The sequence below is a fragment of the Rattus norvegicus genome, chromosome X, assembly GCF_021556685.1.
Source record: "Rattus norvegicus strain SHRSP/BbbUtx chromosome X, alternate assembly SHRSP_T2T, whole genome shotgun sequence".
Lineage (NCBI taxonomy): Eukaryota > Metazoa > Chordata > Mammalia > Rodentia > Muridae > Rattus > Rattus norvegicus.
In genome coordinates, this window is record NC_141554.1 from 157,854,794 (window position 1) to 157,880,134 (window position 25,341).

At 45.1% G+C, this 25,341-nt stretch overlaps 1 protein-coding gene and 1 long non-coding RNA gene across 11 annotated transcripts; one reads left to right on the top strand and one right to left on the bottom strand.

Moving 5' to 3' along the window:
• Positions 1-455: 455 nt before the first annotated feature.
• On the bottom strand, positions 456-16,061 carry LOC102547109 (uncharacterized). 9 transcript variants are annotated; one of them, XR_015646819.1, is made up of 9 exons: positions 15,879-16,061; positions 13,600-13,700; positions 11,645-11,699; positions 11,249-11,372; positions 9,190-9,288; positions 8,096-8,203; positions 6,777-6,994; positions 1,072-1,148; positions 456-702 (listed from the first exon to the last, which is right to left on the bottom strand). It is a non-coding gene; the product is annotated as an uncharacterized LOC102547109 (long non-coding RNA). The 9 variants fall into 9 exon arrangements; XR_015646820.1 differs by having other exon boundaries at positions 13,690-13,790; XR_015646824.1 differs by having other exon boundaries at positions 15,892-15,967.
• A 207-nt stretch (positions 16,062-16,268) lies between these two features.
• Eola1 (endothelium and lymphocyte associated ASCH domain 1) lies at positions 16,269-20,837 on the top strand. 2 transcript variants are annotated; one of them, XM_087599228.1, is made up of 4 exons: positions 16,278-16,511; positions 18,301-18,573; positions 19,269-19,398; positions 19,842-20,837. In XM_087599228.1, exons 2-4 carry the CDS (start codon positions 18,321-18,323, stop codon positions 19,843-19,845), a joined length of 387 nt encoding a protein of 128 aa, XP_087455354.1. In that variant the 5' UTR covers positions 16,278-16,511; positions 18,301-18,320; the 3' UTR covers positions 19,846-20,837. The 2 variants fall into 2 exon arrangements, with proteins under 2 accessions (NP_001099682.1, XP_087455354.1); NM_001106212.1 differs by lacking the exon at positions 19,842-20,837 and having other exon boundaries at positions 16,269-16,511; positions 19,269-19,790.
• The last annotated feature ends 4,504 nt before the right edge of the window (positions 20,838-25,341 follow it).

Below are 25,341 nucleotides of genomic sequence, written 5' to 3' on the forward strand. Positions count from 1 at the left end.
AAATAACCCCATAGTCAAGTAAAGAAGGATTTGAGGCAAAAGTTACAGGTGATTTCTACTTCTAAAACTGTTTGTTAGACTATTTTCTAATTCACAAACACAGTTTCTGAGGACCCTCACATCCAGGCTTAGAGTGTGAGGAAACATAGGGAATAAGACCATGGGAGACCAGGAATAAGAGCATCCTCAGTGTTTTCCACCATTATGGCCATGGCCATGGTTCAGTTCCAAACAGAAACATAGCAGAGACTCATCTTACGTTACAACCAGAGAGACTCAGAAGCCAAAACACAGAAGGAATTAACCTCAAATATAAGGGATGCTATGGTCTGGTTTAAGGAAATCAAAGTGGCCCATTTGGCTGTAGACTCTCTAGCCTTGAATGATTACTACTATTGAAAAGTCAAAGCTGATATTTTCTAAGTACAACAGACAAATATATGAAATGCCCTCCATGATCTACACTAATATTTTATTTCATTGAACATTTTTAAGGAAATCATGTAACTTCACTAAAATCTAAAATCTTTAACTGAAACTTCACATCATAAAAATCAGGCCTCTGTCAGCTGGAGAGATGGCTCAGTGGTTAAGAGCTCTTGTTGCTCCTGAAGAGGACTGGGGCAGAATCTCATGAGTAACATCCATTCATAATTCCAGTTCCAAGGGATTTGAAACCCTCTTCTGACTTCTGCAATAACTCTAAAACAAAAAAGGTCAATACTTCTGTGTGGCTCAGTGCCAACATGATATACAATAGATACAGCCAAAGAAAATAGGCCAATTCTTTCTATTTAAAATTTACTCAAAAATATTAAACAAACTTCTAAAATGTTAAATTATTTGTGACTGACTCACTTCTCAAAACCTAAGTACAAGGTCCACAACCACACCTGTAACACTAACACTGAGGACAGTAGCATCACTGGGGTTTACTGACTGACAGCCTAGCTGAAAAAAAAGGCCAGGAGTTCCATGTGCAGGGACAAGTTTTGTATAAAAGAAACAAGGCAGACAGTAATAGAGACAGACACCCAAGACCCCTGGCCTCTGAGCATAGGAAACACTTACATGCATGTTCACAAAAGAAAATTGACTCTAAAGTTAAGCATACAGGATGTTGGCAATGGAGTTCCTTCAAAAAAAATCTGTGGAGAGAAAGGCAAACAGGAAGGGAAGACATCAGGATCAGTTGCATCATGGTGTGTGTGTGTGTGTGTGTGTGTGTGTGTGTGTGTGTGTGTGTGTGTGTGTAAAATTTTGATCATTTTTCATAATCAAGGGTTCAAAGTATGTACATAGATAGAGGAAGAGATAAGTGAACTATAATTTCATCTATCATGACAGGAAGTCAGCAGTGTCTAAAGTTGAGAAAAACACAAGATAACATACAGATATACACATAGGATTTAGATTTAAATAAACTCTCAAAAATGATGTTAGAAACATTTTGAATGAAAACTTTCATCTAAAGATATGGACAGAATGACCTTCATTTTATACTATATGCCAAAACTGCTACCTTTGATTATGTGCTGAATTATTGACCCTGAAAAAATACATTAAAGTGCCAACACTCAACGCCACAAAATATATCATTATTTTGGAATGGGATATTTACAGAGAAAACCTTTGTACAGTGTGTATTGATCCAGTATGATTAGTGTCCTTATACAATAGGACAACTTTCAAACAATTTGAACTTAAAACAGTTGACAGTATCTGTGCTCCTACTTCCTCAGAGGGCTGAGGTGGAAGAACTGCTAGTGCAAGACAGCTTGGGAAACTTACCAGACCCTGTCTCAAAAAACAACTGAAAAGAAACATTAAAGGGCAGGGAATACATCCCAGTGGTAGAGAAGAGGCCTGGCACATAGAAGGCCCAGGGCTCAATCCACAGAACTGCAAAACACAAAGAAAACCATATAGTACAATCTTAGCCAGCCCTCAGAGACACAAAGCGTTTATGCTTTCCAAATAAATGACCTCACCCTACCCTGGGTCCAAGCTGCAGGGTCCCCCTCACTCATGGCTGGAAAGTTTAGGGAAATATAGCATCCTTCACATGCTTCTATATCGTCAAAGATCCTCAGGAGCATATCCAGGGAACTTATGCATCTCAGCTATCCTCAACTACTACAAAAGTCAGTTCTGGAACTCTCTCCAAGCAGGGATCAGGACTCCTCTTGCCCTTAGAACTGTATTGTATCTCCACCTATGGGACAGCCTTAACGAGAATAAGAGAGGACGCAATGAGTAAATTAATTAATCCTCTGTCACCCTGCCATCAAGGTTCAATGTTCTCAGGAATGGCTGTGCCCAGAAACACAAGTCAGTTCTCTGGCTGTCTGAAAACCATGGATGGACACAGCCAGGCCTGGTGACCATGGCTTGTAGCTGCTCAGGCTGCCCTTAGCTGCAGAAAATGAAAGTGAATTGCATCACAACCAGACTCTGATTCTGTCTTCCTTCCCTAAAGGTGCATGTGGAGCCCCACAGAACACAGGAAACGGATCAGGGGATGTGCTACTCACCAGTCCTGACCTCTGCAGAGGGGCTACAGCCCTGGGTTATACATGGTGTCTGACAGAAGGCCACACACACCCTTGCATACTTCATGTGTTCCACACCATCTGCTCAACCGTCCTAGTTTTCCCTCCCTTTAGGTTTTGTCCAGCTCTCCCCACTTTCCTGTCTCTGCCTCTCCGATCCCAGACTTTTCCCTCAGGCCATTCATTGGTAACCCAGCTCAGCTTCGATGGAGCTCCTGTTTGGAGCATACAAGCCAGTGGGCTAAAGCAGAGATTCTAAAAGTATCCACCAGAGGACGACACCGCGCAGATGTTCAAATACTAACACAGAAAGGCAACAGATTTCATCACTTAAAACATAAGCTAAAAACCAAATATTGCAACCTCACATGCTTAATCAGCTCTTTGGAAGTATGTCACCACCGTCAGTAACTGAGCAGGCTCCCTCTGTCACTCACCATGGTACTTACTCGGTTTTCTCTGAATGAAGGCAGCTTTTCTGGCCACCTCCCTAGGCTCTCTACCACTGACCCAGAAAGGGCTTCTGATTTTCAACCTGACCTAGCCTTAGGTAATAAAGCCTCTCAGGGAAGGGCAGGAATGAAAAAGGCTCTTGTGAATGCTGTCCTTTGGGCATAGCATTGTTGTTTACCATCCTTACCACTGCAGCTCTGCTGCTTTACCTAAGGTACACTCTCCAAAAGCTGGGCTTATTAACATTCATTCACAGGAGTGGGGACTGAAGTCATCTGATCCTCACCTCACACTATAGACACTCCCATTTGTCACCTTTGCAGCTGTATGTGGTCTCAGAAGGTAGAGGAGCATGGGGGAGGAAGAGGGGAGACTCTATCTTTGAAGCTTTGGAGAAGTGGCCATCCTTGCTGGGCTGGGACTTTTAATGGTGCAACTGCTTAAAATCACCCATATTCCTGTAAGGAGATCTAGTGACATCCCAGGATAGCAACCACCAGTGTCCCAGAACCTAATCTTCCAGAATGCCTTTACCCAGGTATATTGAGAGATAGTGTCTCCATTAGCAAATGAGATTTGGGGCTCTCCAGCTAATTCTTGGTGGTGCTCACTGCTCTGGACACCTCCTTGATAGAGGAAAGCATGAATACAGAAAACTGTAGCTTTGGAAAGCCTCTTGTCCAGTCATAAGAAAGTTGTACCTAGAACTGAAAAGACACCACAACAGTTGTGTGCTTCCCACTTTCCAGAGGACCTGGGTTCAGTTCTCAGCACCCACATCAGACAGCTCATAACTACCCGCACATCCAGCTTCAGGGACTCACCCACCATCTTGCTGACTGCAAGGACACCAGTACATATGCCATACACTCACAAAACCACAGACATGCACGCATACACACACAGTACAATAAACATTAAAAGAAACGAAAGCTTGTGTCTATGAGCTTTTCTCTCTTCCTAGAGTGGAGGCTGTGCCCTGACCCTGACATGCTCATAATGGGCCTGTTCAGGTTTCTCTCAGAAACAGGAGCTGCCTTGAGCTTCAGAATGCCACCTGTGGGTTTTCTGACTGACCTGGGGATGGGTAGAGTGAGTCAGCTGCCACAGTGGCCTGACCTGCTTAGCCCAGCTCAGGGCAATCTCACAAGACCACTGCCCACCAAGGATACCTTGGAATTGATGGCATTGCTTAGAAGAGTTCAGCACGTGCTGGTGGGGGGGACCTGTTTCTGCTTCCCTTTGAGATTAACAGCATGTGGGTGAAGCCCATATCCCTCCATTGGCTTTAACATCTCCATGGCTCAGCTGCCTGGCTGTTGCTGAGGACCTGGGAAGGTTGCTTGGTTGCACTTGAGGGCACAGCTCTATTTATCGTTGTCAACAAGGCCTGTGTACACTAGCCAGGTGTCCCTCCTGGCCAAGAGGCAGCCAGACACTACCTGCCCCTATTATATCAACTCCTCCTGGAGGGGCATGCTGGAAAAATGTTTTTCAGCAACCTCCTCCAGCCAGCTGCTTCCTTTTCACTGATGCCTTTCTACAAAAACAAAACAAAACAAAACCCACCTATCCAACCAACCAAACACAAACTAAAACCTACCATTTTTCAACCTGACTTTGTGTTCACCAGAGGGTGGGGGCCTGTTTCCTTTAGAAGCTGCTGGTGGTTCTTGGTCTCCTTGCTGGAGGGGAGGGGGACTAGCTGTGGGGAGCAATGCTGGATGAAGGTAAGTTTGGAGACCTCAGTCTTTGGCAAATGGATGGTCTCTCTGTGAAGTATGAGTGGGATGGACACATCTCAGGACGTCATGAGTGGATCAGAGATGTTGTATGGGCTTGATGTTCACTGAAAGGGCTGTTTGGGGTCTACTGTCCACCCTGTGAATAAGATCAGAAATCAGTGTGTGTGTGTGTGTGTGTGTGTGTGTGTGTGTGTGTGTATGTGTGGGTATATGTGTATGTGTGTATGTGTATATGACTGTGTGTATTTGTATGTGTACTTATGTGTGTATATGTATGTGTATGCACGGAGCCATATTGGATTTGGGCCTAGCCGCTTTTTGACTGCATGGTTCAAAGTGACTCTGGGCTGTTTGGCCACAGAGACTCACCCCTAAGATGACTGCCATAAGTCTTAAGATTGTTGGATAAAGCCTCTCCCATGAATTTACGGCACAGGAAGATAACATTCAAGGGATGCTTCAGCTCCCTTAGCAGATACCAGTGATCTCCTCAGTCTACACCCAGTGTCTCCACCACCTGACCTCATCACCTGACTTCTTTGCCTCCAGCTATCACTGCCTATACCCTCATCTCCCCCTCCTTCATGTTTCACAAAGGTCATTCCCCCTACCTGAAAGCCTTAAAAGCTGTAACATTCATCCCAATAAACGAGACCTTGACAACAGAACTTTTGCTTGGTCTCCTTCTTCTCTCACCCCCCATTTAGGCCCAAGGGTAGCGCCCCTTCGGGACCCTGAATAACTGGGTCCCCGCTGGCGGGGACATGTGTATGTGTCTATATGTGTTTGTATGTGTATGTGTGTTTGTATGTGTGTGTATGTGTGTATGTGTCTATATGTGTTTGTATGTGTGTGTATGTGTGTATGTATGTGTGTATGTGTGTGTGTATGTGTGTATGTGTGTGTATGTGTGTGTCTGTGTTTGTGTATGTGTGTGTATATGTGTGTCTGCGTGTATGTATATGTGTGTGTGTACATGTGTGTAGACACACTCAAGCAAGCAGTTGCAAAGCTAGGCACAAAGTGTGCACGTACTGTTAAACAATTGCGTCCAGTGGCTCTAACTTCCTCTTCTTATCTCTTTAGCTTCTACTTCCTCTGCCATCCTGGGCTGCTGCCTAGCCCTTACTCTACATCTCTGGGGCAGGAGCTAGCAAACTTATGAGCTCCCTGCCAAGGGCTTCCAGCTTTCATCCCTCTTTCATCCTTCCTTCTGTCAAGACAGACTCTTTAAAGCTCAGAAACCTGGGATTGTGCTCACATATTTGCCCCCAGCTCCATCAGCCTACACTGAACCATGGGTGAATGTGTTTCTGTAGCCAGGAGCTAGGAAAGCAGCTAGGTACTAAATGTTTGTTGTGTGCCAGTATTTCTGTTAGCCTAAGATTTGGTTTTGCATGGTGCCAGGCAGCCCACTACGACTTGCCAAGTCATACAGGCTCAGAGTGGCACGGAGAACTTGGCTGATGTGCTGGATGGGCCTGTCCACACACCTCACTCATGTACACCAATATGGCCTCCTGTGGTCCCAAGGCTGGATTCTGTCGTGTTCCTATACCCTGGGTCTCTATACTCACAACCTCTTAGCCTCCTTCCACATGGTGGTAAAATGAATCATTTTCTTTGCCCAGGGAGATCACACACAACCCTCTCGCACTTTTCAATGCTGCCTTATTCTCCTGCACAGAGATATAGATACAGGGCTCCCTGTCAGCCAGTCCTCCAGACTGATCTTTACAAACTGCCTCACTTCCCACCTTTTCCAAACGCAGTTTACTTGAACCCCAGACAATTGACAGTGCTGATTGTTTAGAAGGACACTTCAGTTTACTGTCTTCAGAGGAGAGCTGTGTCAACCATGATCAGGCTCTAATCCTTTTGAGACCATCACACTGTGCCCCCTGACCCCTCCAAATGATGTCACATTTACCAGGCAGCTGGTATTTGACTGAGTGGTAATAAGAGTAATCCTCCAAGATGTTGCAGCAGACTACAGGGGAGAGGCAGGTAATGAGGCATCACTCACCATATAAGGCCTGAAGGCAACAGTAAAGTCCTCCTGCTCAGAAGCCCACATTGCACCTCAATGAGAAATCACTTGAAGTTTCCCTGGAGATGGAGGGAGTCTTGGAAATCAAGAGGACAGATGAAGATGTGGAATCACCATTCACTCAGGGAGTAGTGCCTCTCCTCTTTCCTCTGATGTGCTGGATTCCATCACATCTGTGTGTCACAGGATTCCAGCTACAACACAGTTTAAATAAGATACTGAGGCAAACAATAAGACCATGTGCAGATTTCATTAAAAAAAAAAATTCCCGTTCCATCCAAAGAACTGCAGAGTCTACACTGAAGATGCTCGTCAGCATTACCTGTCAATTAACCTCCATAAAAATGCTTCACTGAGCAATTAAAAAAAAACCTCACTTTAAAGAACCTGAAACTTGGGGTCAGACAGATGGCTCAGTGGTTAACAGTACTCACTGTACTCACTGCTCTTCCAATGATTCAGTTTTGCTTCATAGCAGCCACCTGGCCGCTCACAACAGTCTGTAAGTCCTGTTACAAGGAATCTCACACCCTCTTCTTGCCTCTGTGACACTGCATGTGTGTGCTCAGTATATATATATATATATATATATATATATATATATATATATATATATATAGTGTGTGTGTGTGTGTGTGTGTGTAGGCGAAACAGTCATACATATACATATAAATATAAGTAAATCGTTTCTGAAGAAAAAGAAACTTAAAATCACAATGCCTCAGGAAGTAATAGAACATACAAAGAACCCAGTGGAAATTTAAAAATTAAAGATCTGATCTCTGAAGCACAAAGAAAGCAGTGAGGTTGCCCACAGCAGAGATTAGTGAGCAGAGCAAAGAAGCAGAGGAAATGTGGTGAGAAGGAGTAGTTTACAAAAGTTTGTCAGGACCTTGAGAATCAAAGGTTTGCCTAATGACACTAGTCACACCCCACATGGGTATTTTCCCTAAAAAATGAGAGTACCTAAAAGTCACAGGTTTGCCTAATGACACTAATCATTCTCCATGAAGACACTAATCCTAAAAAATAAAACTGCTCACTCACACACACACCATAAAACTTAGAACAGAGCCTCAGAGGCCCAAGAGACTATAGAGAAAATTCCAACATCTCTGCCACAGGGTTTCTAGAAGCTGAGGGCACGAGCTCTAAACTAAATGCATGGAATGAGAAGAGAAAAAGTACAAATTTTGCCAAAAGACCCACGTTGACACATTTCATAATCAGAAGATTAAACCCAAATATATCTACAGATAAACCACGTCAAAGCTCTGAGGACTAAGAAAGAGTACCTTAGAAGCACTCGAAGAGAAATGATCCTATATTGATATGCCTAAAACAATTAGAAAGATGGGGCCTTCTCATCAGAGACCGTGGAGCCCCGGAGGAAGACGAAGAACCTGAGGAAAAGGGAAAGAAACGTCTCACAAGTTATCCACCCAAAAGGCAAAGCATCCTCACCTCCACTCCTGCTTCCTTAGCATGACAGAACTTCCACCATGGAAGGTGCTCACTGCCCCAGCCTCTAATCGCCCTTCATCTTTAGTTCCCAGTGAAGTTGGAAGAATGGGCCAGCAGATGGCACTGTGAGAAAATGTACTGCTCAAGACCAAGTTAAAATGCTGCTAGTGGCATTTCCTCCTGCAGGAGGGCCTTTCTCCTGGAGCTTTCTGGAAGCATCATTTGCACACACTCAAGACCACCCTTCCTCATCACCTCACATCTACCACCACCCGAAAGTTCAAGGGGACAACACACCCAGCAGCTCTGTCAGCAATGTAGGGCTAAGGATACACCAACAGGGGACATCTAACAGGACAGGGCAGAGCCTATTGATCTCACACTGTGGTGTGTCATGAGGCAAGCTTTCCCTCAGCAGGCTGTGCACGCACACACCCGCGCTAACAGGTCTCAGATGCCCTGTAAGCATTTGCCATGAACATCTTTACAATTCAGACAGCTGACTAATGCACAAGGGGCAGGAGGAAGCATCTCCGAGGAAGTGCACTCTGGGACAAGGGATACCACAGGGTTAAAGATCAAGCTGATGTGTGAAGACAGCCACTGGAGCATCCTAGTGCTTCCCAGCTGGCTCTCACTTTCTGCTTTCCAAAGGGCCCATCATTCATTCTCTTATTCATTCATTCAGTCAGTCAGTCCATCATTCACTCTGTCGTTATGGCCCCATGGTCCACTGTGTTTCAGGTGCTAGAAGGATGTCACATGGCCATGAAGGCTCAACAGAGTAAAAATGTAAGAGCAAGCTTTCCTCTCCATCTGCTTGATGAGTCAACAATATCAGGTTGTGCCCCACCCTTCCAACCCTGCTTTCTTCCTCCTATATCTGGGTGAGGTGGATCTTAATAAAATCCTTTACTCTACTAACCTCTGTGTCTTCTTAGATGACCCACGATGATACAGTTGCTTTTGCATGCTCTAGGAGAGTTCATGGTCAATTAAGGCCTGGTACTGCATTACATGGATGCTATACAGGAAGGAAGCAGGATAAAGTCACATGCAGCCAGAAACAGGCACAAGCTGACTGCCTGGTTGCTACACCTTCCACATTAGAGATTTTCTGGAATGGCCGTCCTGTGGAGAGGTGGGCCATTTGTTGTTGAGAACATGTAGACACCCGGGACAGTCAGAATGGTTCCTGTACAGCAGCAATGTAAGGCTATACCATCCTCAGTGTAGTCCCCTCTTCCTGCCACTCTCATTCTTAGCAGCAGCAGCAGCAGCAGCAGCAGCAGCAGCAGCAGCAGCAGCAGCAGCAGCAGCAAAGAAATGGTCAGAGGCAACAATGAACAATACTGTGCAGCAAGAACCACATGTTTGGACTAGACATAACTGACAGAATAGATGGCAGCAATGTGGCCTCATTATGAGTCCACGGAACACAAGGCCAACACTCTTCTGCTGAATGTCACTGGGAATGGGGAGGGCATGAAGAGAATAAGGGCTACTACCCTAATAAATCAGCCAGCATTCTGCTTTGTTTCAGCCCATAGCCTAGATTTTAGACCTGTATCTATGACTAAAGTGGTATTCAGGTCCCTAAAAGAGAAGATGCTACAGCATCCCAACATGGAGATATTTAAATTGACACTAACCTCATTCCAAAATGACCTATGACTGTGTTCTGGGTCATGAAACACCAGGAAAATGGAAATAACTCAAAAGAGGAATTGCATGCACTGTCCTATGTGAGGTTTATACCTGGCATCTCAATGACATCCATCTGAAAGGTGGCCTCAGTACGACCTCCTGTATCTATATTCTGAACAAATGATGTCATATTCAAAGTGAGAAAGTCCATTTCCTGTGAATTTCCTTGTTGGCCTTTAGCAAGTAAATACTTCTAGTCAACATACTTCATATTAGACTGCAGACCTAGTGAGAATGTTGGGTTAAATTTGTTAAGATCCTTTTAAAATATAGACTAATAACACAATAGAAAATACTAAACAAAATAATCAGACAGCATCAACTTAATACATGAAGAAAATACACAGAAAAAGGAACATGAGGGTTATGACTAAACCCAAAATATTTTTTGCTTCTTTGAAATGGTCACATTCAAGTCCCTGTCTGCCTTCTACCTTTTTGTGTTTTGAGAGTCGCCAGAGCAATCTTACAACTATACATGTGGAAGAAAGGAAAGGGTCTTCTAGAAGGAGCACACTAGAACAATTCTTATCTACAATTGTGTTCTCCAGAGCCTGTCCACCAATCCCTGGTCATATAACCAAAGATCATGACCACATGTTATATGCCACCTGAAACCTTCATCATGACACATGGGTGATATGCTCATGATTGAATACTAGAAAAGAAGAAGAAGAAAGTAAAGGGTGACTAAAGAGATTGGAGCCTTGGAGAAAGGGAAATGAATTCATCAAGCTTAAAGCTGATATAACTGTTTGGGGACATGTATTAATTACTTTCATGTGGTTGCAATAAAGGACCATGGCCAAAAGAAACTAGATGCTGAAAGACTTTATTTTACCATATGGTTCCAGAGGAATAGAATTCTCGTGGCCAGGAATGTGCAGCATGGTGGCAGGAGCAGAAGCTGGCCGATGTACACATAGGAAGCAGAGAAAATGAACCAGAAGGGTGATGAAGCCATAAATCAACAAAGCTCGCCCCAGGTGATTTGCTTCCTCCAGACTTGATATCCTAAAGGTTCTATAACCTCCCCAAACTGCACCACCAACTGACAACCAACTGTTCAAATAGATGAGCATATGTAGACCATTTCTCCTTCCAATCACTACAAGCCAAGTCAAAGAAGCCCAGAAAAAATCCAAATTATGTTTCTCCAACATGTCCCCTGCACCATACCTCTCCAGTGAAGTAAAAGTAGCCTGCCAGGCCTGCAAACTCACTGGGATGCCACTTCTTCCCAACCACATGTAACATGTGATAAAAAGAAAACCTACCCAATAGACTAAGTAGTCCATCCATGTCTAGGGTTCCTGAGGCACAGCTTCTTCTCGTCCATATGAAATGTCAAAACCAGCAATAAATGTAGGGCTCCGGGTAGTACTATATGATCCCATTTGCCTAGATGCAGAAGAAAGAAGTTTAAGGGAGGGAATCTGGGAAATAGGTGAACTCCACATCAGGGGTGGGGAAACACTGCAGGAATGAATAGATAGGGGAAAAACAAGTCACAATCAGCACATAGGTCCCCAGAAGCCTGCCATTCTCCATGTGTAGGCTACAAGGTCGTCTAGCCCTCAATGAGGATGGGTACAACATATGTGACAGAAGAAAGGTATGCTCCTCTCTAAGAGTTACAGTACCTGAGTATCTTCTTCTCAAGAAACACTCACCAGAACTTGGGGAGGTGTATGGGCTGTATGGATGGGTAATAGGATATTCTTTGACCTGCAAATATATTTATAAGCACTTGGTTAATATTGAGTCAAAAAGAGTCCTTAGACAGAGGCAAAGAAGCCCTGCAGAAGAAGAATAAAGGAAACAAACACTCATGCCAGGAGTATCTTGTGAATGCAGATTTCAAAAGTGGTCCCTGTCATTCCAATCACACAAGACAAGTAACTCCACAGGAGGGAAAATGTGACAAAGGTGTTCTCCAGAGGAGGAAACTGGACTGAGTTAGGGATGTTTGAAGGGATGACACAAATTTGGGTCAAGGGAACAACAGACTTTTGAAATCTAGGACTCAGGATAAAACTGAAGCCTTACCAGGAGGGCATCTTAATCCTGTATTTCTGAGGCAAAGAAGCAAGGGAAGGGTGGAAGCAGCATTTTTGAAGTGCATAAGGAATAGAGACAAGTGAGTTATGGGCTACAACAGTAGTTCTCAACCTATGGGTTGAAACCCCTTTGGGAGTCTCACATCCTGTATCAGATATTTACGTTATGATTCATAATAGTAGCAACATTAAAGTTATAAAGTAGCAATGAAAACAATTTTATGGCTGGGGTCACCACAACATAAGGAACTAACTGTATTAAAGAGTTGCAGCATTAGGAAGGTTGAGAACCTCTGGGCTAGGAACATAGGAGTTGTTATGGAAATCACAGTGCTTACTGAACAGCGTCTCTATAACAGTCATGCAAGAGCTGTATAACATTAGGCAGGGGAAGGAATGAAGACTAATGTTCCAAGAGATGATCTGACAGTATTGGATGAATGTCTATCAGGACATTATCAGAACAGTAGTCAGGAAGGAAGTCAGTCTGTAAAGAGAATGTGGTCTGAGGGGAGGGGTCAAACAGACCATTCCAGGATTGGTAGTCAATTGTCATTTCGAATGAAAATCAAGATAGAGATTTTCGGTGTCCTGAGAAAATACCTATTAGGCCCTTCCTTGACCCCAGTAAGGTGATTCTTCCAAGGCCTATCTGATACTGCAGCAGAAAACTAACATTGTACATCCATGCCAGAGAATAAAACTGGCTTCTGCTGTTGGATCTGGTCCCCAAGGAAGTTGTGTTACAGTATGTACCCCAGTCAACATACTCACTACAATATAGTCTCAGGGTAGCTGAGAATCAGGATAGGAAGTCCTTCTACAATTCCACACTAGAAGATACTTATTTCAAAGGACTTGGTTCCTTGAGCAAGTTCAAGCTCTTTGGCATAGCAGAGTACAGGGGAAGGAGCAGTCTACATTCAGGTTGTCCTTAATTATGATATGAAACTGCTCCAAGCATGTGCTCAGGGATCAGGAGGTAGCCAGTAGCCACCCAAAGAGTAAGGAGTCTAGTACAAAAGGCCAGCACAGAAGAGAATCCGGGAAACCAATGGACTTTAAGTCCCCAAAACACTGTATTAGATTCTTTTCCCCTTTGCCTTAGAGACCAGAGAACTCAGAATACCTCCCCCAACCCCAAGAGAACAGCATTAGATTTTTAGGTAGGTTCCATGATCCTAATGCAGGAAGCAAGGGGATCATTGAAAAATGTTATCAAAACTGAGAGGCAAAAGTGTCTAAATCCTAGGCCCTAGATGGTAACATTATGTCTTGAAGAAATGGGTCAATTAGAACAGAAGCTGGACAGGCATTGTAGAGCATGAGCCCTGAGAAGTCAAAAAACAAAAACAAAAACAAAAAAACAAAACCAAAAACAAAACCCTGAGCTAGTGACGTCTATTGGGTCAGAGACAATGAAGTGCATCACATATGCAGCCCTGATCCACATTGAACAATAAGGATGAAGAGAGGGAGGATTGACATCTGCTGTTGAGATACTCAAACAGGATGACATGAAAGACTGAAAGACTAATTGCGGTAGGGGGAAAGTGTAGCTTAGACACCTGCGTGTGGAGAATGGTTGAAGTGGAGATATCCAGGACAAGCTCATCCAGAGGCTCGGAAAGGAGCTCAGGCAGCAGATGAAGACTGACCTTGGGTAGCCCTGGCAAACAAGAAGACAGCCATATTTTCTTCTAGGCACCGCAGAGGTAGGGATCCAGAGTTGGCTGCCAAATTCGCACTTGAAATAAACCTTAGTAAGATTAGGACCATTGGTACTTTTAGACAGCAGGGCTTGGAGAAAAGGAGGCTGACCTCCTCAGGAATTGAGTCTTACCCTTTAAGACTTAGCTTAAGTATACCTGAGTCCCAGACAAAAGTTCCTGGCCTTTTTTTTTTTTTTGCAGCATTCATGCCCTCTAAGGTGTCCCCTGGAGATCACCCTCAGGATATGGTTAGGTCCCTAAGGCATCCTTCTCTTCTTACTTTGCCTCTCTTACTTAAGGATGTGCCTCACAATCTCTGAGTGCCTCCTTCCAACTCCAAGTAGCTACTCTACAAGCTTCTTTGACATACCTAAAAGGTCCCTACCCTGCTCTACCCTGCTCCTCCCAAGCCCCACCCATATCTATACAGCAACTTATAGGACACTTTCCACATCCCCACCTCAGCTCTCACAGTCCGGCTTAGCTCCTCTTCCTGCAGCCCCATTCCAAATGCCTTACTTTTTAATCCAGGGGTCTGCCCTAAACTTCTTCCTCTCCCATCTACTCTGCCACTAACAACTTTATCTTGCTTACTCAGGAGCCCACTCCCTGCCCCCAGGTCAACCACAGTACTCACAGGCCCACCCTGATTTTCCTTTATCTCTGCCTCTAGTGCTAATCTCAACACACTCAGCTGGGCTTCTCCATTAGCATGAGTCTTGTTAGGTTAGAATTCACTGCTGTCTTCCTTTGTCCTACAACACTGCTTCCATTGACTCACCCATGGAGGTGAGCACTCAAAGCCCAGCCCTACATCAGCAGTCTGAAATTTATTATGACAGTATTCAAAGCTCTACTTCATACTTCACCAATCACCCCCACTTCAGCATACACTTCTCTGCCCCCCACTTCCAGTGGTCCTGCATCATCTTGTATTAATATCCAAAGTTCAATCCCCACTTCATATCTTACCATTGACAACCATCCCTGTTACTCTCGAGACAGCTCACCTAGGTCAGCACTCACAGCTAAGCCCACCACTCCTACTTCAGCATACAGTCTTGTTCTTCCCTCTCCAGTGATCCTCTGTCATGGTATGTCAGTATTCAGATGTCTCCCTCCCCCTCCAGAAATACCTATAGACCTTTCCCAGTACTCTGTAAACCCTGGGTGCCCTGAGCAACATTCGCAACAACACCCACCTCTCCTACCTTCAAACCCACACCCCTCCCACCACTCCAACCACACTGTGTGCACAGTACTGCCCATCATCAGACAACAACCTACACAGTACTACTCACCACAACTAACTCAGAAAGCAGTGTCCTACCCGCCACTCCTGCATCATCACAAATGACCAGACTCCTCCTCCCTTGCTTCATATAGCACTACTCACAGTAGTGCACCCATCCTGTCCAGCATACACAATCCGTACTCTTATGTCAGCATCCACATCCACGTCCTATTCCTTAAGTGGTCTTCTATCACATTCTATCAGGATTGCTCAGCCCTGCTGTCACACTCACAATTCACAGTCCTGGCCAGCACTTTAGAGATCCAAACTGGCATTAACAGCCCCATCCACAACCCAAAACCTGGCTCTTACATCTCAAACGACACTGTCATTCTCTTTCAGAATTTCTGGGACTTTACTATGTCACTATCCAAAGCTCTGTTCCTACTTCATATGTCAGCAATCTATCTCAGCATACACAGCCCCGCCCATCATTTCTAATCCGGCTCACACGCACAGGCAAGCCTTCCTCCTCCTGTAGTCCTCCAACAAGTAATGCCACGATCCAAAGCTTAGCTCTATCAACATAATCTCACCACACACAGCACTGGCTGGTACGTTGGAGGCCCTGACCACCTTACTGAGTACTGACAGTCTGGCCCACCAGTTCAACCTGCACAGTCCTTCCTTGTCCTTAAGTAGATCTGGGCCAAGTTAAGTTGGAATCCAAAGCTCCGCCCTAGTATCCCAATAGCTCCACCCACGTAGGTCAGCACTCACACCCTGCCCAAACTCCAAAAACCCGCAATTCCGATCTGTTCCCAAGGATTCTTGAAAGCACAAACTCCCATTCTCAACCTTTACCAGGTGCTCACAGCCCCACCCCACCCCAAGGCCTAACCTTCGGGACTCACACAGCTTGGCCCTGGACCAATTTCAGGCCCCTCCTCAACAAGCCTCTTCCCTCACAGCCCCAACCCCGCCCCTCCTGCTGCAGTGCACCCTACTCCAACTTCCGAGGGTTTTTGCAGACTCCTCCTACTAAATCCTTCATTCCTTTTTTCAATTCTTTCTCATCCCAGCCGCCTACTACAGACCCTGACCTAGTTTTATTTGCAAGATTGCCTAAAAAAAAAAACGGTGTCTCCTAGCCTTCAATGTGTTTTATTGCTCAATTACGTTAGTCCGTACTTTCCAAGGCCGGTTGCTTAGTGCCTGTACTTCTAATTGGTTGCGAATGTAAATGGGCGTGGTGTGCGTGCTTACGCGAGATTGTGTGCGCAAGAGTGAATACGTCTCTGTTTGGATCTCATCTTAAAACAGTCAGAGTTAAGATCCTAGAACGCCCGTCAGTGTGACTGCACTAGCCAAACGCTTTTGTTTTCTTTAGAGCTGACGTTATCCACCCACGTTTAGGAGCCTTTGGTATCGGTGGCCTCCTGGGAACGCTGGAAGACGGAGGACTGGATGTAAACTGGAGTCTGCTGAGTGACAAGTGGTAAAACTGAGAGACCCACGCACCCAACGGACACAGGTAACCTGTTGAATCGGAACCTGTGAGCTTGCCTCCACCCCCACCCCACCCCACCCCACCCCACCCCACCCCACCCCCACCCCCACCCCCACCCCCACCCCATTGAGGGCACCCCAGCCTCCGGCTTCCCTGACTGCTGGGCTAGCCCAAGGCTAGTCTTTGCCTGCACTATCTTGCTAGCATCTCACTGTCTCTCCTAAGTGATGCAGTGTGGATACAGGCGGATGGAAACCATATGTACTGCTCCATGGCACTGCTTCTTCCTTTCTTTTAGGCTACGAGCTCATGAGGATGCCAATCTGTGGCCTTTGGTATTATGCCCAGTCTAATCTTCCAGATGGCATTGAAGGCACTGGGATTTGGTAGACCTGAACATTTCCGTGCAACCACATTCTGTGTGGCATCATTTTTCTCCTGTTAAATTGCACCTTTGGTGTAATAATGGGAACCAGTTGTAGAATTAACTTTCTACATCAGGCGGTTCTTGTCCCAGGCAGAAAAGGACCTTCCCGCTGCCATGATAGCGGTACCAAGCTGTGAGATGCACTTGTGTGTTGTGTAAGGCCAGCCCTAACTCTTGATGATCTCCAATGCTTGCAGAGTAGAAGTCTTTCATGTTGCCAGTAGCCAACATAACTAAGTTTTACTTGATGTTTTCTCCTTTATCTACCTTCTGCTTATGCAAGGGGAGAAGCAGAAACAAGCCAAAGAGGGCAGCTTCTTCATCCACAGAGCAGGTTTATCTGCAGTACTATTAAGAAGAGCATTCCATTGTTTTGGCTACAGGCAGTGAATGACATGGGAAGAGGGCAGATGTTTAGCATGGGCAGCCAGATTACAAGGAATCCTGAGGATTCTTGTGAGCTCTTGGAGTTGGTTGGGACATGAGCCTTGGGAAAAATCAATAATCTAAATAGTTTTCCAGACATGCCCACAGGACAGTGTGATCTGGACAAAGAGGTCTATGTTAGTTTACAGGTTACAGTCTGTCACAGGAGAAGTTAGGGCAGGAATTCAGTCTCTGAGAGCTCCAGACGTCCAGGTTATTTGGCTGTTGGTCTTGCTGTGGAGTTCCTATCTCTTTCAGAGCCCACAATCCTTCCCCCAACTGTTCCATAAGAGTCCCCACGATCCATCCACTGTTTGGCTGTGGGTGTCTGTATCTGTCTGAGTCAGCTGCTGGGTGAAGCCTCTCAGAGGACAGCCATGCTAGACTCCTGTCTGCAAGCATAAGAAATTGGTGTTTGCCCATGGGATGGGTCTCAAGTTGGGCCCGTTATTGGTTGGCCATTCCCTCAGTCTCTACTCCATCCCCATCCCTACATTTCTTATAGACAGGATAAATTTTGGGTCAAAAGTTTTGTGGGTGAGTTGGTGTCGCTATCGTTCCACTGGGGTCCTGTCTGGCTACAGGATGTGGCCTCTTCAGGTTCCATGTCCCCAATGCTGTGAGTCATGGCTAAGGTCACCCCCACTGATTCTTGGGTACCTCCCTTATCCCAGAACTCTGTCTTGTCCTGGAGATGCTCCCCCTCACTCCATGCCCCTGACAGTTTGGATATTTCCATTCATTCTCATGGCCATCTGTCCATCTCCTGTCCTTCTCCATACCTGACCCTGAACACTCCCATTCCTAGGCTTAGAGGTTAAGAGCAGGACATTATTAATCTGTGACAAGAAGCACATCGAGTTCACTGCAGTTTCAGGGTACATGGGAATCATCTGGGGAAGGCCAGATCCAATGAATGTGAGCCTGAAGAGCTGAGCTGTGATGTGTTTCTATTTTTAGGCCCAGAGACTCTGAGGAAAATGAAGTTTCCCTGCCTATCCTTCCGGCAGCCCTACGCTGGTTTAATCTTAAATGGAATCAAGACTCTTGAGACACGTTGGCGTCCCCTGTTGAGCAGCTATCAGAAATGTACTGTTGCCATCCACATTGCTCACAGGGATTGGGAAGATGATGCGTGGCAGAAAGTGCTGGTGGAGAGGTTGGGGATGACCCCAACACAGATTCAGACCTTACTACAGGCAGGAGAAAAATACGGCAGAGGGGTAATAGCTGGTAAGTGAGGCTCTAGACAACTCCAACAGGATGCTGCTTGATAGATTGGTGCACTGTTTTGCTGTCAGCTAGAGCATGTGCTAAAGTTTCCAAAAAGCCTCTCTAGAGCTGCCAAAGTCACTTGAATCGGGTGAATAGGCCTGGGTTCTATAGACTCAGTACCCTCTTGACGGTAGAACTCATATAGCATTGGACTGTGTGTGCATGAATATGTGAAAAGGGCATGGCCTATGACAGTCAGCACAGACACCAACTGTCATAGTCCCTGCAAAAGTGGAGCATTATCGAGAGTAAAGCTGCCTTCCTGGCTTGTAATGCCTGTCACAAGGACCTTAGGTAAGACACCAATCAACATCTGACCCAGTCACCTGCTGACCTAATTGGTAATTTTATTTGTAGGCTCCTGAATAGGGGTGGTTCTCTTTCAGTAGGTAAATATCTAATAGTGTGCTAGAATCTGACTGTCCCTTAATACAGGACTCATTGAGCATAAGCCACTCTCTCCTTTTGCCCAAGGCCTGTGGCTGCCTCACCTAGGAATCCCTAGTTCAGTTGGTCATATCCCCAGTGTTCAGTAAGAAAAATCCTAATTTCCTATCATTTTGGTTACACCCTATCTGTTGACTGTGCAGTCATAATGATAGCCTTGTTGTATAGAAGAGAATACATCTGCATATTTCTGTCTTTGTGTCCAGGACTTGTTGACATTGGAGAGACTTTGCAGTGTCCAGAAAACTTAGCTGCTGCTGATGTTGTGGAACTGGAAACTCAAGCAGTGCTAACCAACCTGCACCTGAAGTACCTGACTCCAGTTTCAAACCCCAGGTGGTTACTGGAGCCCATACCTAGGAAAGGGGGGAAAGATATATTCCAAGTAGATATCCCAGAGCACCTGATCCCACTGGAGAAAGAATGGAGCAGTGAATGCTCTGGAAAACAACTGGGTAATGGCTCTGCCCATAGAATATCATAGTGTGAACCTCCAAATCAACTCCTACAGAGCACACAGTTCAGTAGGTGCTGTTCCCAGACTGCTCTGCCCTCAGGAAGGGGATGGCAGTGAAGACATCCCTCATGCTGTGGCTCTGCCAGCAAAGCTGCACAGTCTTGAGAACTTTGGCCTTTAGGGAAAAGGAAAAATCCCAGGAAATGATATTTTGCTGAAGTTCACTTTAGTCCTGCTGTTCTAGATTGTACAAATAAATCTGTCAATGGTTAAGTGTTTAGTGTCTCACCTCCCTTTCTCCTTTTCCATGTCTTTGTTGCAGTTAAATCTCATGCAATGTATGAACAGCACCCAGGGGGCCATGTGACAAGTCCGGGACCAGGCACTGAGTTAACCCCAATGCACTAAGTCTGTGGTGAAGAGGGAATCAAATGGAGAAAACAGTGACCCCTTCTTGCTCTTATTCTGGGAAACAGTCCCTCAAGCAACAAAAAAATGACTATCACCCAACTACTCTTTACCTAGAGAATCCTAAATATTACTCAGGTAGCATGAAGTTTAATATTTAGATGATAGTGTTTATCTTGTAGAAAATATTTATTTCTTCCATGCAATTTATCTTGACCTCAGCTTCCCCCTCCCTGCACTCCTCCCAATCGCTTCCCCCCCACACACACACAAACCTCACCTCTCTCCCAGATCTATTACTCCTCTCTTTCTATTCAGAAAAGAACAGGCTTCCTAGGTATATCAACGAAACACTGCATAACATACAATAAGACTAGGCACCTCCCCTCATATCAAGGCTAGATGAGGCAACCCAGTAGGAGGAAGAATCCCAAGAGTGGGCAAAAGAGTCAGAGAAAGCCATTCTCCCACACTTACAAGTGCCACAAACACCCCAAGTTCAACAATCACAGCATGCTTGCATAGTTGCCAATTCTATGAGCCCCATTAACTTGATTCTGTGGGCCTACTTACTATTTGGTCTCTGTATCAATGACTTGGAAGATACGTTACATAGTCCTCTTGTGGGAAACTGAAGCCAGAGCATTAGATGGATGTTAGAAATTCATATTGACATTGACTGGGGTTGGGGAACCAGGAGAATGCACGTGTGCCTGCGTAATACTGTAGCTGCTTCTAATGGGAAGGAAAGGTGGATTCAGGGAACAGAAGACAAGGGCACAGGGACAATACAGACAGATAGCACAGAAATTCCAGGCACAAGATCATTATTTTACCTCCATGGGGTCTGCTTTTATTTAATAAGAACTAAAATTGTTCATTTCCACAAAATAAATGGTGATTTGTCTCAGTCTGTAGTGGACTCCGAGTTTATGAGCATGTTTTGTTTTTGAACAGTGCACAGATTATACACTTGTTTTCTGAGTGTTTTTCATCTTCTACTTCCTCTTCTGTATCTTCTTCTTCCTCTTCTTTCACAATGTTCTTCCTTATAGATATGGCTGAGAGGGCGGCTTTCAGGATAGATCTGCATAACTTGTATAGAGACCTCATGGAGCCATATCCGAGGTCCCATGAGGAGCTGGTGAGCTCATTCCCAGCCACTTCCATCTCAGCTGATGGATAATCTATATCATTACCTGGAGATCCATCTTTACATGAGTTACACATATCCTGATATGAAGAGTTGTCTGGGGCACTTACAGGGATGTTGCTCTTCCTAAATGGACAGGAAGGTCCCTTGGAAAGGTTGCCTGCAGGTGCCTCTTTGTTGCTAAATGCCTGCTGTAACTTCATACCACCTTCCTTGGCCTTATGTAACCATGGGGAATGCTTGGTAGGTAAAAGCTTCATCTTCATTGGACTGGGTCCTGGATCCTCACCACTTGTGAGAAGAGATTGTGCCTCGCATACCTGAGCCGCATTTCTCCATTTGCTCCTCTCAATATTCTCCAGGAGCTCTGGCTTGTCCCTCTGGAAATTGAAGTTATAATAGACCTGAAATGAAATGGACTAGGTTAGGCAGTTTGAAATGCAGCTAAACTGACCTCACCACATTCTACTGGTCTTTTGTGGGATGGATAAAATGACTGAAGTGGCCGGATAGAGGTGATATGTGCTGCAGTAGGACTCCCATAAAGACCAATGACTCATAAAGATGACTCATAAAGATATATGTGACATTAACTGGCTTCTCAGACCCTGTCTGCCTCTCAGTTTTGAAGTCTGATTTAGCCATATTTGATTATCCCCAGAAAAGGCCCTACCTGTTTAGTCAAATTAACTATAGTAATTCAAATGTGAAAGATACCAGAGTGCATCTGATGATCAGCTGAGTGTGTGAGTGTGTGTGAGGTAAAGTCAGAGGCCCAAAAGAAAGTCACCCTCCACTTTCTTCTACATTTAGAAAGAGCAACATCCCTCCACACAATGAAGTCATCTAGTCTTTAGTATCAATCTATATAAGGAGATACCAGACTTATATTGGAAAGCCACTACCCAGACCAAAAGGGTCCCGGTCTTTATTATGGGGTCCACTTTGGCCTCTCTCAGGGGCAGCCCTTTTTTTCAAGCTTGTGTGTTGGTGTAAAGGAGTAGAGCAGAGAAGACTTTTCTCCCTGTTAGCTCATAGATGGAAATGAGAGCCTAAGGAAAATGCTGCACCTGTGTCTTTCAACCCAAGGTCATTTATATTTTACAGAAATAGCTTTCTTTTCTTTTTGAAAATGATATCAATTTGAGTAGAATTTCACCACTTCTCTCCTGCCTGTGGTTCTTCCCACGTACCCTCCCTCAAGCCCCTCAGTTTCCCTCTCTCCAGACGCTTGCAGTTACCTTCCCTTGAACCAATTCCAGTGTAGCAAATATCAAGTTGAAAAAACACTTTTACTTAATTTTAATTCCTATGGACATGCATGTACACACACACACACACACACACACACACACACACACACACACAGAGAGAGAGAGAGAGAGAGAGAGAGAGAGAGAGAGAGAGAGAGAGAGAGAGAGAGTTCAAAGTTGGGAGGGTAAGAAAAGTGGGTGAATTTTGGAGAAGTTAGAAGGTACACATGACGAAAGCACCCTGCAAAAAATTCTCAATAGGCTAAGAAAAGCAAAAACAAACAAGTTAACATGTAAATCTAAAAGTACTGAGAATTCAAAGATATAGATATAACAACAGGACCTGTAAGCAATCAAACTTCGATTGAGGAGGGAAGGGTTCATGGGGCTTGTCAGTTGGCATTGCTATTGTTGTGCTAAACAACATGCAAAAGGAAAGAAACTTAGGGAAGAAAGGGTTTATTTGGCTTGTGTTCCTAGTTTTTACCTTTGAAGTAAGGCAGGACAGGAACACAAGAAAGGCAGAAACTTGAAGATGGGCACTGATGCAGAGGCCATGAACAAGTAAACCTTATTGGCATGTTGTCTTGTAAATCCAAGTACTTGTCCAATTTAGGGCTTCTATTGCTGTGCTAAAACTACTATGTACTTTAACTGTTGATTGCCATTAAGCCAGCTTCTCGAGAGATTCTAATTTAAGTTACTTCCCTTGCTTTCCTTCTTAATGGACTGTGGTGTAGAAATCTAAGCCAAGTAAGTCCTCTCCTCAACTAGCTTGTGGTCAGTGTTTTATCAGTTACAGAAGAGAAAAGTGAAACAAAGGCTGACCGTAGGTAGGTGAGTAGAGGGAATGGTTAGGAGACCCTACAGGACTCCATACATGGACTGAAGGAAGAAGCCACTGAGGACAATGGGATCTGTGCCTCAAAAGGGAGTGCATTTACAGCATTGCTGTAGACTGCCTTAAGATAAATATGAAGTCAGAGGGAGTACTCTGGAATTTCTCACAAGGGCACACAAATGCCACTATATTCATCCTGCAACATGGTGTACTGATTGCTCCATCATTGACCCACAACTAGAAGAGAGGTCTGAACCATTAATTCCTGATCAGAGGATCAGTGGTGCTCAAGTGTAGGCAGAAGGAAGGAGCCTTCAACGGAAGAAAGAGCCTTTTATTAGACTGGCAGAAGTGGAAAGAGTAACCAATGACTTGAAGGCCCTGCCAACATTCATGGATTCTCCCACAAGGAAGGGAGTCTCTGCCCCTCCCCTCCCCTCCAGTCCATCCCATAAGCCTTGTTTTCTGGAGCATTTTGGGCATGAGAAGTGAATCTCCCTAGAAAGGAGAGAACAGTGTCTTCTTAACACAGCATTTATAAAGTCTTCCACCAATTCTGCACAGCAATTCTACAAGACACTTTTGAGTATGTTTACCAATGCTCAGTTCTGAAACTTGTACCACAGCACTCGCCCTACCTATACCACAGAGCACATGGACTACCCATGATCCTATTGCAGCCAAAATATTCAGAACCTGTTCCTCTGTCTGCAGCCCCACTCCAAACTCCTTACCTCAGGATGCACAACTCCGCTCTGCACTTCTCCCTACTCTACCACTATCAGCCTTGTCCTTGTTCACCTGGAAGACCTGAAAACTCCTTTCCACTCCTTCCTCAGGACTCTACCCAGGTCGTTAAGCAGAAATGCCAACCCTACCTCAGAGATCTCATTTTGTCAGAATTCAAGAAAACTCCCCTCAAACTTTCTACCTCTTTTCCTGCCACTACATAGACCTTGTGTACTAGGTCAGTATTCATGGCTGATCTTGAACTCTTACCTCACACTCCAGCTATGACCTCGCTTTGTTTCTCTATATCTCTGCCTCCCTAGGTCAGAATTCACAGCTGTGCCTCCATTTTCTACCTCAAACTCACAGCTCAGCTCTGTCCCTTCTTCAGCCATTACCTTTCTACACCATTACTCTCAGCACCACACACATTCCAGCTTTGCTATTCCCATAACTCTGTCCACCAATGTTAGTAGTTACTGTCCTATACTGATATCCATGTTACTAGCAGAGCCCCACCCCTACATGACCTCAACACTCAGGGCTTCTATTGCTGTTGGAAACAGTAGTTCTAAGCACCCACAGGCCTGTCTTGATCTTTCCATAGCCCTGCCTCCCAACTCATTACATCAGACCCAGAGCTCTCCTGTGCCCCTTTTCCAGAACGTTCCCTGCAAGACCTCATCACACTCAGCACTTCCCTTGCACAACTTCCTCCTGACTCTTTAATCTTCTGATTCTTTCTTCATTCTCTTTCCTTCCTGGATCCCTACTACATACAGACCCTGTCCCGGGCAGAATGATCAGGGCTTCCCAGAGTCTGTTTATTTCAACATAATTTCCTAGGGGCCAATTCAGACTACTGCATACTCATATAAATGGATTCCCAGTCCTTGAAGAAGAAGAGGTGGTTTGGCCTGCTTTGCTGAGCATGTATTAGTTTCACAGGTTGGGGTAGTGGGTCTGGATGTATGTGTAGGTGCAGGCACACATGCTGCTATGTGTTATTTTATACCTCTTGCATATGAGCTGTCAGAGTCCGGATAAAAGCATCAGAGCTTGTGCCTGAGAATACCAGTCAACTGGGGCTGGGTCAGGTCCAGGAAGCCACATCAGCAGACAAACCATGTGGGGCTTTACTTACCCCTTTGGGCTCATCCATGGTCCGAGACATTCCTTCACCTGATTATGGGAGTCACGCATTCTGGTAGTGTGAATCTGGCTGGGAAGCGTGGGAGTGAAGCCTGCTTGCCCATGGTCAAAGACTGAGTGCACACTGCAAGAGAGAGAAGAACCTTTGGCACAGAGCCTGTGAGCCTGACCCTCCATAAACTCACATCTACCTGTAGTGCTCTCCATTGAGTGACTCAGTATCCTTGCAGGACTGTCCAGGGGTCACCCTTGCCATACCATGTCTCCTGTCAGCATTTCACATCTG

Coding starts and splice junctions, on each gene's coding strand:
- Eola1 (NM_001106212.1), top strand. CDS start 18,321: ATGAAGTTTCCCTGCCTATCCTTCCGGCAGCCCTACGCTGGTTTAATC. Junction 18,574..19,268: donor CGGCAGAGGGGTAATAGCTG/GTAAGTGAGGCT, acceptor CTTTGTGTCCAG/GACTTGTTGACATTGGAGAG.